Source organism: Lissotriton helveticus, chromosome 1_2 (genome assembly GCF_964261635.1).
Source record: "Lissotriton helveticus chromosome 1_2, aLisHel1.1, whole genome shotgun sequence".
Classification (NCBI taxonomy): domain Eukaryota; kingdom Metazoa; phylum Chordata; class Amphibia; order Caudata; family Salamandridae; genus Lissotriton; species Lissotriton helveticus.
In genome coordinates, this window is record NC_136058.1 from 416,493,890 (window position 1) to 416,509,455 (window position 15,566).

The window sequence follows — 15,566 nt, forward strand, 5'->3', positions numbered from 1 at the left end:
ATGCGCAGGGTGTTGAAAGAGGATGACGAGATGGCGTTGACTTGTTTGGTCATCATGAGGGCGGAGTCCAGGATGAAGCCCAGGTTGCGTGCATGGTCCGTTGGCTTGGGGGCGGTGCCCAGGGCAAGGGGCCACCAGGAGTCATCCCAGGCATAGGTTGATGGTCCCAGGATGAAGACTTCCGTCTTGTCTGAGTTCAGTTTCAGACGGCTGAGCTTCATCCATTCCGTGACGTCTTTCATTCCTTCCTGGAGGCTGGCTCTGGCGGTGGCAGGGTCGTTGGTGAGGGAGAGGATCAGCTGGGTGTCATCAGCGTAGGAAATGATGTTTAGGTTGTGTTGGCGTGCGATGGCTGTGAGGGGGCTCATGTAGACATTGAAGAGGGTGGGGCTGAGCGAGGATCCTTGCGGAACGCCGCAGATGACTTCGGTGGCCGTAGAACGGAATGGGGGAGGTGGACTCTCTGGGTTCTTCCGGCAAGGAACGAGATGATCCACTCCAGGGCCGTTCCTTGGATTCCGGTGTTGCTGAGGCGCTGTATTAGGGTGCGATGGCATACGGTGTCGAAGGCTGCTGAGAGGTCCAGGAGGATGAGGGCAGCTGTTTCCCCGTTGTCGAGCAGGGACCTGATGTCGTCGGTAGCTGCGATGAGGGCGGTCTCGGTGCTGTGGTTTGCTCAGAAAACCGGACTGCGAGGGGTCGAGGGATCCGTTTGTCTCGAGGAAGGCAGAGAGTTATTTGTTGACGGTCTTCTCGATGACTTTGGCAGGAAAAGGGAGGAGCGAGATGGGGCGGAAGTTCTTGAGGTCCGTGGGGTCCTCGGCATGTTTCCAGCTCTCCGGGAAGGTGGCGGATGCGAAGGAGCTGTTAATGATGTCCCGGAGTTGGGGTGCGATGATGAAGTCAGCTTTGTTAAAGATGTGGTGAGGGCAGGGGTCAGTTGGGGAGCCGGAGTGGATGGTGTTCATCGTGCGGGTGGTGTCTTCGGTGCTGACCGGGGTCCAGGTGCAGAGGGTGGTGGTGGGGGCACTGGTTCGGTGGTTGGGTGCGTGGTCTGTGCACCGAAGCTGTTGTGTATGTCGGCGATCTTGCGGTGAAAGAACGAGGCGAGTGAGTCTCAGAGGTCTTGCGAGGGTGTGATGTCGTTGTTACAGGCGCTGGGATTGGAGAGCTCTTTAACGATGCTGAAGAGTTCCTTGCTGTTGTGGGTATTGTTGTCCAGTCGTTCTTTGAATGTTGTCCTCTTGGTGGTTCGGATCAGCAGGTGGTGTTTGCGGGTGGCATTCTTGAGGGCTGTCATGTTTTCTGTTGTCTGGTCGTGGCGCCAGGCTTTCTCGAGGATGCGGCAGGTTTTCTTGGAGTTTTTGAAGTCGTTGGTGAACCACGAGGCTTTCTTGCTGCCGGGTCTGCTGGGAGGGTTCTTCAGAGGTGCGAGGTCATTGGCGCAGTTGGTGAGCCACTGTGTGAGGTTGCGGGCTGCTTCGTTGGGGTCCGTCGTGTTGGTGGGAGGGTTCTGGCTGAGGGAGGTGGTGAGCTGGTCGGCGGTGATCTTGCTCCAGCTTCTGCGGGGACCCTGTTGCGGGTGGTGGTGGGTCGTGGTTCTCCTGAAGTTGAAGTGGACGCAGCTGTGATCTGTCCTGTGTAGTCCGGTGGAGTGGCTGAAGGAGATGTGCTTGCTGGAGGAGAAGATGGGGTCAAGCGTGTGGCCGGTGTAGTGGGTGGGGGTGTTCACCAGTTGCTTGAGTCCGAGGTTGGCGAGGTTGTCCAGCAGGGCGGCGGTGTTGCTGTCATTGTTGTTCTCCAGGTGGAAGTTGAGGTCCCCTAGGAGGATGTAGTCTGAGGAGGTGAGGGCGTGCGGACTGATGAAGTCTGCGATGGCTTCGCTGAATTTTGTGCGTGGGCCCGGGGGTCTGTAGATGAGAGTGCCTCTGAGGGTGGTCTTGGGGTCGGTGTGTATCTGGAAGTGGAGGTGCTCGGCGGAGGTGAGGGTGTCGTCGGAGTTGGATGATGTTTCTGTGGACGATGGCGACGCCTCCTCCGGTTTGGTTGACGCGGTCCCTCCGGGTGATCTTGTATCCGTCCGGGATGGCTATGGCGATGTCGGAACAAACTTGTGATAAAATTCAGCCATGCTTAGAAACTTTACAAACTCTTCTTTTTTCAAAGGGTTGTGCAAATTACAAATGGTGCTTACCAATGAGTGTTTAGGTTTGATGCCTGCATCGGACACAAAATGCCCAAGGTACTTTAATTCTTCGACATCAAATTTGCACTGGTCAGCAATAAGGGTAAGGTCAGCATCACATAACTTCTCAATACTGACCTCAGCCTCCCATTATGTTCCTCAAGATCCACACCAAAGATGAGCACATCATCTGGGTACACCTTGAAACCCTGAAGGCTTCTACGAATGCCCTCCATCGCCCTCTGAAAAACTGAGGCCGCAGAAAACAGTCCGAAAGGCATTCTTAGAAACCTAAAGGTTTACCCAGGAGGTAAGGTCCTGGGAAGAGGAGTGAATGCTCTGAATGTTCTGAAGAGGAGTGAAGGCCGGCCTGGTGATAGGCGGAGGTCAAGTCCGAGGAAGAAAAATGCCTTGCCCACTCAAGAGAACACAGCATTTTAGTTATGTGGGTGAAAGCATAATGATCAACAATAACTGCTTTGTTGAGCTCCCTCAAGCTGACACAGAGCCTAGCCTCCCCATTGGCTTTGCGGGCCATAACAACAGGAGAGACCCACTCCATTGCTTCAACTTCTTGAATGATAAACTTGGCTAAGAGATTGCCTAACTCAACTTTAATGCTCTCCCTTACTTACATAGGTGCATTTCTGACCTTAGCTGTTTTTGGAACAGCGTTAGATTTGACCTTTATCCAATGTACATAGTTTTTTAAACAAACACAGTCCACCAGCAAAGACCTCAAGGAATTCCTTGATCCAGTCTTGATTAGCATTACTAACAACCCTAACTGGTGGTAATTCTTTTAGGCAGACAGATCTCATTGGGATAAAGGCAGCTATGTAGATCACGTTGATGGAAGCAACTTATGAGCGAGTCCCGCTTCATCGACACATAGATTTTACATGGGATAACTCTCCCTTTGAAGTCAATTGTGCCCCAGAAATAACCCAGCAACTCAATAGCCACCATACCTTAACCTTTTGGTCTAATGTCTGGCTTCAACAGGGTGAGTTTGCCCAGCAGATTATACTCATAAAATGTTTTGGGGACTAGCGGTATCTTGGCCCCAAAGTCGAAGAGCATGCTCACTGGAGCATCATTGATCAAAACTGGCTCCTGAGGGCCATCTCCAGCATTCCCTGTGACAGGGAGAACATTGTTTCCTTCCAAATCTTCTTCATAAAGATAAATTTCCCTGACTTTTTTATGCCCGTGGCCCGTTCTGCAGCTCTTTGAGATGTGACCTTTTCCCTCACAAGTTTTGCGCATGGCCTTCCAGCCTGGGCAGTCTTTAACCTGTTGACTGTGGCGCGAATTTCACCGCTGTGCGGGCATATTAATGAGTGGGTGCAGTTCGGACAGCCCCTAGTCGTCCTCCGCACATGCCCACTGTGACGTTAGGGGGCCGTCCGACGCACGCAACGGGTTAAAGTTGGCCATATGGCCAGATTTGCCACACCTGAAGCACTTCCTCTGAAAATTCTTTGTGTTAAAGGGCTTTGAAGTGGTGTTCAATTATTGTTTAACAAATCTATCCACCAATACCTTGACATTAATGTTCTCCTTTTTATCACCTGTACTGTCTTTGCGTATAATATCAACACACACTTTTGAATGCCCATGACTTTTGGCATGGTCAGTACTTCTTGAAGCGATGGCGTGTCTTTTTGCCACAGGACATGTCTCGTTTTGTCGAGGGCGCATCCTAACATAAACTAATCTCTTAAGCAATCCTCTAAAGTAGCACCAAAATTGCACGTGGAAGCCAATTTGCGCAAGGTAGTTATGTACTGTTCGACCGACTCATCCTGCCTTTGCATCCTTCTCCCGAAGTGATATCGTTCAAGGACAGTACTCACTTTGGGGAGGTGGTGCAAGTCCAACTTTTTGAAGCAGATCTCGTATTCATTAAGAGTGTCGGAGTCCCTATCAGAGAGTTCAGGAAGGTGTTCAAAGAATTCTTGTCCCTCAGAGCCCAAACAATGCATTAACAATGAGGCTTTCCTCTCTGCACTTAAGGAAGTGCCACAGACACGAGCATAATGTGTGGAAACCTTCTTCCACTTCAGCCACGAGAGAGGAGGAACTCCTGGAGATGTCAACAAGAAGGGAGGGGCAGTGACATTTTGCATGATGTACGATGTTTTGACCTAGTTACTACTTAAAGGTGATCTTCAGTGATCTGCGTCCAGTGCACAATATCCACAAACCTTATAAGCTGTGCGCATCCGCGGAACTGCGTGAAACTTCAGCAATTAAAATTTAGGCCAATGCGCACAATGCCAGAAACTGTATTTGCTGTGAGCATCAGTAGAACGATCAGCCCAATTACTGATGGCACATATGTATTCAGGGAGGAGTCACTTTAGTTTGGTGCTCAATTCCATGTGTAGATGTGAGTCTGGTGGTGCCTGATAACTGAAAGGCACACATTTGTTTACATACAATTTTATATATGTCTGATTTATTATTCCTATTACAGCGCCTTCTACCTTGAGAAGGCCCATCCGAGACCAGCGTGTGGACAAAACCCATGCCGACAAATCAAGGACAAAGGGATTGGAACATGGTCTAGGAATACTTACAATAAATCCTACATCAAACCTCACGTTTAACTGATGGAGAGCTATGAGCGACCTGAAGCGTAATACTGAGAAAAAGTAACCTGGAGAATTGCTGCAAATTAAAGTAAATAAAAAAACTAATACAGAACTACATAACCACAGCTGTGAGACCTGGAAGCCGATTGTGTCTCAATAAAGCCCTAGTTTGAGATTACCTTACAGTGCTCACATTATCATCCGCGCTAGAAGAGATGGGAGCCTGAGGTGATTTACATACAAAGGGGGTGACAGCCTGTTCACAACGCACAGCACAACTTGTTTACGTAAAGTGCTAGTACACCGAACAGGGTAAAGTCTTGTGTCTCTTTTTTCATTTTCTTTAATACATCCTGCACCTCGCTCTCTTCTTCTCTTTCTCTCATTTCAATACGTCATACATTACTCAATTTCACTATTGCTTTACCAGCATGGCACAAGTCGGGGGGTAGTCACAGTTTGAAGGGTTCCCCCTACTATTATCTAGAAACGGGACTCAGTTCCACCTAGCTCCTTAGCCTGCAACTGGTAATTGTTACTTTGTGCCCCAGCACTGCAGACACAGGCCTCTAAGTGTTTGTTTGTGTGATTGGCGCAAGAGAGGAACAGAGAACTTGACAAAAGTAGCCCTTCTATTGCTTAATACATTGTAAATGTGAAACACTTTGGGGCTTAGGGGCTGGATAAAGAATAACGTCAGGAAACAAGCGCAAATTAAAAGCACATTTTATTTATTGGCTGAAAACTGTTTAAAAATGTAATTTCCAAGTTCCACATATCTGTTTAAAAATATTTATACTTTCAGTCATTTCCGAGTTTAGTTACAAACTGATAGTGGGAAAAACACATGATGCATAAAAACTGAAACCAAAAACCTATTTTTATATTATTTTATGTTTCTTGTTTCTTGTTTTTAAAACAGGCCGTCAACCTTTCACGTGAACATTATTATAAGGGCCTGACATCACTTCTTGTGATGTCACTACATGTGACGTCACTGTGATTTGCATATGATAATGGGCTCCTTCACTATTTTCCTTACTTGTGCCCTGTTTATTGGCATGACATGGGTCTATAGGTGTTAAAAATAAACATATAAATTCTCAGGTGTTCAGCCCGTTTCTCTGGTGATGTCACACTTTGGCATGTATTCGGCTGCTTCTTCTATTTTTAGGTGAGTACAAATAACGTGCTGTTCCCCCTCCTTCCATTTCTCTCTTTTTCTCCCCCTTTCTTTGTCTCTCTCGCTCTCTTTATCTCTCCCCCTCTCTATCTCCCACACACTCCTGTTAGCGTTAGCTTCATGAATGTCACTGCCACTTCAGGCATTCATACGACAAATCCTTCAGAACATTTGAGGACAAGGGACAATCAAGTGTGGAAGATGAGTTGCTGGGAGTGCAACTGATTGTCCTGGCACATTTATGCTTTTGATGTGGGATTTCGCTATTTCACCACATTCTTCAAACAGAGTCTACAGCTTACAATGGCTCAATTCTGGTACAAAGTAGAGTTTGGCAAGTGACAAAATGAACAGGGAGAGCCAAGTCGGAGAGGAGTCACGGGTCCCACTTAGTAATCAGGCGCGAGGCACGAGCTGATCCATCAACCGATAACAGTGTGTAAAAGATGCATCAAACATTACTTAAAAGCAAGGTATATGCTCTTTTATATCTAAAAATATTTTTTTCTTGAACACCTGTGCTTCTCTTTATTTCATTACATATACTGCAGTGGCATTTGTTAATAGTAATACATGCATTTTACCAATGAAGCTTCCATCTCCAGGGCCCTGACAACATGTCCACTCCGGGTGTGTTGGGTTTATAGGTTTTATCATTAATCCGACAAGTTAGCCGAAAATACCACTGTTAGTCCCAGTATTCTTCAGTGTTGCTTTTACAGGTAGTGTTTTTCTTCTTTACTGATATTCGAGTCTTTTATCATCTGGTATTTCAATGCCCTACATAATTAGAATTTTATCTTTTTCCGTAATTCATTCCTCTCACAATAACTGCACTGTTTTGCTCTTTTCTATGTCCTCAGAAGGGTCAATATTATTTTTGATGTTCTTAAGTTCTTTCCGGAATCTCTGCATCTCTAGGATTATTTCCATGTGAGTTAAATTAAGGAGTGTATTCACTGAGGGCTGCGTGGGATCGAAAATTGACAAACACCCTTCTCACTTTCAGTGCCCATCTATGTTTTCCCCCTGCGTGTTCACTGATGACTTTGTAGCTCTAATCGTCGACTAAAGCAATTCCCACATTCATTGCACTTGAGTGGCTTTCCCCCTGTGTGTGTTTGTTGATGTTTTCCCAGTGTTGATAACTGACTAAATCTCTTCAAACATTCACAGCAATCATATAGTTTTTTCCCGTGCGTATTCGCTGATGTGTTTGTAGGTCTGATAATTGACTAAAGCTCTTCCCACATTCAATGCACGTGAATGGTTTTTCTACTGTGTGAGTTCGCTGATGATACCTTAATACTGAAGAGAAGCAAAAACTGCTATCACATTCACCGCAATGATAGGGTTTTTCCCCCCTGTGTGTCCGCTGATGTTTTTGGAGGTTTGATAATCGACTAAAGCTCTTCACACATTCACTGCAGTTTAATGTTTTTTTCCCCTGTGTTCACTGATGATTTTGTAGGTGGGGTGACTTTGCACTTCAGTGGCTTTCCCCCTGTGAGTGTTTGTTGATGTTTTCATGAGTTGAAAACTGACTAAAGCTCTTCATCATTCCCAGCAATCAATGAGTTATTTTACCTACAGAATTAAGTTTGGGAAACCATCTTTTTTTCAATTATACACAACGATGAAAACTGAAGAAACACACAGAATGTTCAAATGAAATTGAAATAGGTATTGTTACTGTTTCTGTAAAAGCTCAATGCTATCCCTTGCTCAGACATCGTGGGTGTTTTCATATTCCCTTTTCTAAAATCTCACTTCTGTCTATTCTTGTAAGGCAAAATAGGGTCCCTTATATCAGATTGCATGCATCACCTGGAATGTGGTATAATAGTTCATAATGATGCAATTGTCTCCATGATCTATAATATCTGATCACTAAGTATTACATGTAAATACCACTTTTTATATTGGAATTCTCACTCTTCTTCTTTTTCTTCTTCCTTATTACCCCTTCCCCCCTACCTTTTCTGACATATACACATATGTTACTTAGTTATATTCTTCTCTAAGGAAACTCTGAACTTAGTTTAGAAGCTTTGCCTTGGTATTTTAATCCAATCAAAAAATGAAAAATAATTCTTTTAAAATCTGCAATTTGAAGACTCCCCTAGCTCCACTTATTCCTCTGCACTCTTTGGTTTCTTTACTTCTGCTCTCTTGGGGTCACTCAAACTACAGAGAAATCTTTTGATAAAATACACTTTATTTTTATTTACAGCGTTGAGAAAGCCCTGGCGCCACTCGCCACACAGGGCGAAACACGTGTCGGCTGTTTGTGTTCAATCTTGAATCAATAAAGGACTTGTTTGGAAAAACTTTAATGAAAATTGAATGATTTTTTTACGTCTGAACTGCACTTTGCATCCAAGGAAAAAGGATTTAGCCTCAAATTAATACATCTACACAACAGGAATACATACTCATACTTTTCTCAACACTTTTCCAATTTTGAAGCTCATAGGGTCCAGAGCTTTGAGTATGATTCCCTTGCCTCTATAAAAATTGTGAAAACTGATATAGGCCTGGAATCCTTGGACCTATTGTTTTTGTTGAAAATCATATCGTTTTTCCCATGTGTGTGTTCGCTGATGTCTTTGTAGGTCTGATATTTCACTAATGCTCTTCCAATATTCATTGCACCTGAATGGTTTTTCTACTGTGTGTGTTCGCTGGTGATACCTTAATGCTGAAGAGCTGCAAAAACTACTGTCACATTCACTACAATGATAGGGTTTTTTCCCCATGTGTGTTCGCTGCTGACTTTTTAGGTCTGATAACTGACTAAAACTCTTTACATATTAATTGCACTTGAAAGGTTTTTCCCCTGTGCGTGTATGCTTATGTCTTTGAAGGTGTGATAACCAACTAAAGCACATTGCACATTCACTGCACTTGAATGGTTTTTCCCCTGTGTGTGTTCGCTGATGTCTTTGAAGGTGTGATAACCGACTAAAGCACTTTGCACACTCACTGCACTTGAATGGTTTTTCCCTCGTGTGTGTTCGATTATGACGTTGAAGGTGTGATAACAGACTAAAGCACTTTGCAGATTCACTGCACTTGAATGGTTTTTCCCCAGTGTCTGTTCGATTATGACGTTGAAGATGTGATAACAGACTAAAGCACTTTGCACATTCACTGCACTTGAACAGTTTTTCCCCCGTGTGTGTTCGCTGATGTCTTTGAAGGTGTGATAACTGACTAAAGCACTTTGCACATTCACTGCACTTGAATGGTTTTACCCCGTGTGTGTTCGATTATGACGTTGAAGGTGTGATAACAGACTAAAGCACTTTGCACATTCACTGCACTTGAACGGTTTTTCCCCCGTGTGTGTTCGCTGATGTCTTTGAAGGTGTGATAACTGACTCAAGCACTTTACACATTTACTGCACTGGAATGGTTTTTCCCCTGTGTGTATTTGCTGATGTGTTTGAAGGTGTGATAAGTGACTAAAGCACTTTGCACATTCACTGCACTTGAATGGTTTTATCCCTGTGTGTGTTCCCTGATGATACCTTAATGCTGAAGAGTTGTGAAAACTACTGTCACATTCACTACAATGATAAGGTTTTTCCCCAGTGTGTGTTCGCTGATGACGTTTTCGGTCTGATATCTGACTAAAGCTTTTTGCACATTCACTGCACTTGAATGGTTTTTCCCCTATGTTTATTCGCTGATGATTTTGAAGGTTTGATAAGTGACTAAAGCACTTTGCATATTCACTGCACTTGAATAGTTTTTCCCCTGTGTGTGTTCGCTTATGTCTTTGAAGGTGTGATAACCGACTAAAGCACTTTGCACATTCACTGCACTTGAATGGTTTTTCCCCTGTGTGTGTTCGCTGATGTCTTTGAAGGTGTGATAACCGACTAAAGCACTTTGCACACTCACTGCACTTGAATGGTATTTCCCTCGTGTGTGTTCGATTATGACGTTGAAGGTGTGATAACAGACTAAAGCACTTTGCACATTCACTGCACTTGAATGTTTTTTCCCCCGTGTCTGTTCGATTATGACGTTGAAGGTGTGATAACAGACTAAAGAACTTTGCACATTCACTGCACTTCACCGATTTTTCCCCCTTGTGTGTTCGCTGATGTCTTTGAAGGTGTGATAACTGACTAAAGCACTTTGCACATTTACTGCACTTGAATGGTTTTTCCCCTGTGTGTATTCGCTGATGTGTTTGAAGGTGTGATAATTGACTAAAGCACTTTGCACATTAACTGCACTTGAATGTTTTTTCCCTGTGTGTGTTCCCTGATGATACCTTAATGCTGAAGAGTCGTGAAAACTACTGTCACATTCACTACAATGATAAGGTTTTTTTCCCCGTGTGTGTTCGCTGATGACGTTTTCGGTCTGATATCTGGCTAAAGCTCTTCCCGCATTCATTGCACTTGAATGGTTTTTCCCCTGTGTGTATTCGTTGATGATTTTTAAGGTTTGATAAGTGACTAAAGCACTTTGCACATTCACTGCACTTGAATGGTTTTTCCCCTGTGTGTGTTCGCTGATGATACCTTAATGCTGAAGAGTCGTGAAAACTACTGTCACATTCACTGCACTTGAATAGTTTTTCCCACATGTGTGTTCGCTGATGACGTTTTCGTTTTGACATCTGACTAAAGCTCTTCCCACATTCATTGCATTGGAATGGTTTTTCCCCTATGTGTATTCGCTGATGTTCTTGGAGGTTTGATAAGCGACTAAAGCACTTTGCACATTCACTGCACTTGAATGGTTTTTCCCCTGTGTGTGTTCGCTGATGGCTTTGAAGGTTTGATAATAGACTAAAGCACTTTGCACATTCACTGCACTTGAATGGTTTTTCCCCTGTGTGTGTTCGCTGATGAGTTTTTCGGGCTGATATCTGACGAAAGCTCTTCCCACATTCACTGCACTTGAATGGTTTTTCCCCCGTGTGTGTTCGATTATGACGTTTTCGGTCTGATATATTACTAAAGCTCTTCCCACATTCATTGCACTTGAATGGTTTTTCCCCTGTGTGTATTCGCTGATGTTTTTGAAGGTTGGATAAGTGACTAAAGCACTTTGCACATTCACTGCACTTGAATGGTTTTTCCCCTGTGTGTGTTCGCTGATGATACCTTAATGCTGAAGAGTCGCGAAAACTACTGTCACATTCACTGCACTTGAATAGTTTTTCCCACATGTGTGTTCGCTGATGACGTTTTCGTTTTGACATCTGACTAAAGCTCTTCCCACATTCATTGCATTTGAATGGTTTTTCCCCTATGTGTATTCGCTGATGTTCTTGGAGGTTTGATAAGTGACTAAAGCACTTTGCACATTCACTGCACTTGAATGGTTTTTCCCCTGTGTGTGTTCGCTGATGGCTTTGAAGGTTTGATAATAGACTAAAGCACTTTGCACATTCACTGCACTTGAATGGTTTTTCCCCTGTGTGTGTTCGCTGATGAAACCTTAATGCTAAAGAGTCGCGAAAACTACTGTCACATTCACTACAATGATAAGGTTTTTCCCCCGTGTGTGTTCGCTGATGACGTTTTCGGTTCGATGTCTGACTAAAGCACTTTGCACATTCACTGCACTTGAATGGTTTTTCCCCTGTGTGTGTTCGCTGATGGCTTTGAAGGTTTGATAATTGACTAAAGCACTTTGCACATTCACTGCACTTGAATGGTTTTTCCCCTGTGTGTGTTCGCTGATGAAACCTTAATGCTGAAGAGTCGCGAAAACTACTGTCACATTCACTACAATGATAAGATTTTTCCTCCGTGTGTGTTCGCTGATGCCGATTTCGGTCTGATATCTGACTAAAGCACTTTGCACATTCATTGCACTTGAATGGTTTTTCCCCTGAGTGTATTCGCTGATGTTGTTGGAACTTTGATAAGTGACTAAAGCACTTAGCACATTCACTGCAATGATATGGCTTTTCCCCCGTGTGTGTACGCTGATGTATCTGTAGGGTTGATAACTGACCAAAGCTCTTTACACATTCACTGCACTTGAATGTTTTTTCTCCTGTGTAGGTTTGATGATGAAGCTTGCCTAGTGATGACAAACTAAAGCTCTTGCTGCATGTGTATGATGCTTCTTTCTTGGTTAGTGTCTGTGGATCGGGTATATATTTGTCTACAACCCATGACTGCATTTCCTGATGGGCCGACATGGCTGATAAAGCACTTGGGTTTTTCTCACACACTTTATATGTGTGCAGTATTTTGCACGTTTGATTTCTGTTTTAACAATAAAATGCGATAGCCACCAAATATTTGCCACTCTCCTAATGTAGAAGGTGTCTTTGTAGGCGATTGTGCCTTTAGATTGGATTATGGCTATGCACGATTGCGGGTAAAGATGTATCTTCCTTCTGGCCAGTGCAAATCGGGACAGTCTGTTGTATTGTAGATATAAGAACTCCTCTTCCCTTTACCCGTCAGTTGTCTGGCTCCACTATGTTGTGCTCTTCTCTGGTTACTGTGGTTCGGCCAGAAAGAGTTTACAATTCACCTAGAGCACGGAATGATGGCTTATAATCATCTCAGAAAACAGAGCACTGCGGTAATCACATCATACCGATCCCATGATCAAAGCTGGTGTTGGACACTTGTTTATACAGGACGCGGTTTGTTATTGGTGTTGCCTTCATTTTCCTAAGGTCATTTCTTCATCTTGTGGCGTGGAGGTGCACAGCTCAGACTCTTACAATCACTGAACTGCCCTTGATGCTTCATCCGGGATCTGTCAGTTTGTGTGCAGGTTCCTCTGTCGCCGACTGCGCTGATGATTTCCTGAATATTGGAGCTAATTATTTCTGCTATTATTGAAGAGTTACAGCCGTCGCTTCATTATTGATGGTCATTTCATAACTTCAAGGCTTGTTTTCTGTTGGATGTAAAGATATTTAAAATTACTAAATGGAAACATAATGGAATGAGAATTCAGAATGTTTAACTGGTTGTAAAAGACACTCCACACAATGCAATACAGCCCTCCCCCACGAGGCTACGCTACGTGGCGCAACAGTAAGGGAACAGGAGAGCACCATATTTTCAGAGATATGGCTCTCTCCTTTACTTTCCCTAGCGCCGTCACTGATTACAGAGGGCCTGTGCCATGCACACACCTTAGCACCAGAGCACTAGGGTCTGTGGGTCTGTGAGTACAGCATGGGTTTTGTACAGGAAGGACACCCTTCCTGTACAAATTACTATGCCTCGACATGAGGGAAAGCTTTTACCATTTTTCATACGTGTTGCACAGTGCAGCACACATGCAAAGTCAGAAAAGGAAGAAGAAATGAAAGCATTTCTCCTTCCTTGCACCTAGTTTTGTGGTTGCACGAGAACGCCCATGCACCACCCTTGGCAGGCCCCATGGCACAAAGTAATGCGAAACAATTGTATGCGCAGTGTCACATTACTTTAACGTTATTTCCAGTGCTAAACAAGTTTAGCGCTGGAAAGTAAATTAGGAAAAAAGATTTTGCGCCATTTTGTGCCTCTTTTGTGACGCAAACACAGTGCAAAATATTAGTAAGTCTCCCTCTTCTTCTTTATTGCTTTTGAAACTTAGCAAGGAATATTTCATCATACACAGATATTTAACTAAATGTTCTGTTGATCAGGTGACATCTTATTAATGTCTGGAAAAGAGGTGATTTACCAATGTTTACAGAGTAACTGAGCAAAGTAAGGGCACTCACGGAGCACCCAAGTGCTTGAGGTATAGCTTAAGATAGACGCATATGGTCAAGATTTCATTTAAAGAACAGTAGAGTATAGAAAAAGAGATGGATCAGGCTGGGCTGTAAAATTTCCCTAACTCTTTACGAAGTATACAACAAAAGTAACTCCATTTACACACTTTTTCTCATTCTTTCCGATTTACTTAAGATCATCTCAAATACCAACTCCTGTCTTTACCTCGCTGTTCAAAAGTCACCTTTGACACTTTCAACAGCTCCCTTGGTTCAAGCATTTCTGGTTTCTTCTAACCTGGAAGATTGGAACATTATTGTGAGTTGAGGGGTGTTTCCTATCGCCATAACATCTGTCCATCTCCCTGAAACTAGTGTAGCTTACAGCACCCGTTTCTGGCCCTGAAAGACAACTTTAAAAAGCAACTCTTTAGTTCTTCCTAAGTTAGATAAAGTTCTGTAAGATGCAGCTCCTTCTGGAGTTTTTGTGTAAAACAGAGCGAGGTGTTCACTGTAAGGCCCGTCCTTTACATTATAAGCGCAGATAAGGCAAACAAACTTTGAGTCATATAATTAAATATTCAACGATATCAGTCATTTACTACTTATAGAGAATCCATCACAACCAATAATTTACCCGATATATCCCCGCAGGAGATGTGTGCCTATTACTCTTTTCCCCCCTTTTCCAACATTACATGGCATCTGGCATGATGTTGTCCTTTTGGGGCCCAGGATGCCATTTGTGACCGGATGGGCATTTTGAAGAGTGGCAGGATGTGTCAGTTATCCACAGGTGATGCGGCATTTCTACCTTTCCATATTTCTCATATTCAAGTTTACCTAATTTCATGTCCTTTGGCCCCCCCTACTGCCCTCTGGCTGCACACTCACTCTGTGGGGCTCATCAGAAGTCATATAACTGCCTCATACTCACAAGGCCATGGATCTCACTTCTACAACACTTATTGCAGACAAAGGGCCTAGTTAGGAGTTTGTCCAACAGATTATTGCCTCAAAACTAGGAGTTGGTGAAGAATTCCACTCTGCCGCCGTAGCTCGTAATGCAGAACGGAGTTTTTTTCTAAAGTGGTTCGCCAACGGTAATGTGGCGAGCGCTTGTGAGAAAATATAACGCGCTAGACCTCCTGCTGGTAATAGTTCTCATTGCGGGATGTCACGGCAGGTCGCGACCACTCGTGGGTAGAACTCTGTCATTCTCGTTGATGAAGCTGCCACTCGATTAGAATGTCAATTAGAGAGACAGAGGCAGCAGCGCCCTCTGGCACGAAGGGAAGTGCTGTTCGTGCCTCAAAACTAGGGTTGGGTGAAGAATTACGCTCTGCCGGCAGACCTCGCAAAGTTTTGCCACGCGGAGTTGGTCCAAAAAACTCCATGCAGAACGGAATTCTTTTCTCAAGCGGTTCGCCACCGGTAAGGTGGCGAGCGCTTGTGATAAAATATAACACACTAGACCTCCTCCTGGCGAGATTTCTCATTGCAGGAGGTCACAGCAGGTCGCGATCACTCGAGTGTTAAAATCAGCCATTCTCGTTGATAAAGCTACCATTCGATTAGAATGTCAATTAGAGCGGCAGAAAGCAGCATCGCCCTCTGACACGACGAGTAGTGCTGTTCGTGCTGATTTTACTGTGGGGGTTATACTCCTGGCACTAAAAATCAGTGAGAGCAGCGCAACTTAACAAACTATGCCACTAGCAGAAGTTTGCTGAGTGCGGCGGAGCTTCCCTGGCACTTCGTGGAGTTCCGCTGAGTAAAACTCTGCAAACTACATCAAGGCATTATCAAAACGTGACAGATATCCTGTCTGCCTTCTTATAATTGCCACAGGACGTAATGCATTTTTAATAGGTCGGGCAGGATACCTGT

The 15,566-nt window shown here is 44.1% G+C and overlaps 1 protein-coding gene across 1 annotated transcript in view; it reads right to left on the minus strand.

Moving 5' to 3' along the window:
* Positions 1-10,070: 10,070 nt before the first annotated feature.
* The window catches only part of LOC144807127 (uncharacterized), a 65,881-nt gene continuing 60,385 nt past the window's right edge, over positions 10,071-15,566 (minus strand). The window contains exon 2 of the mRNA XM_078673068.1: positions 10,071-12,862. Within this exon, the coding sequence (XP_078529194.1) occupies positions 10,296-12,146 (1,851 nt within the window). The 5' untranslated portion in view covers positions 12,147-12,862 and the 3' untranslated portion in view covers positions 10,071-10,295. The remainder of the gene's footprint in view (positions 12,863-15,566) is intronic.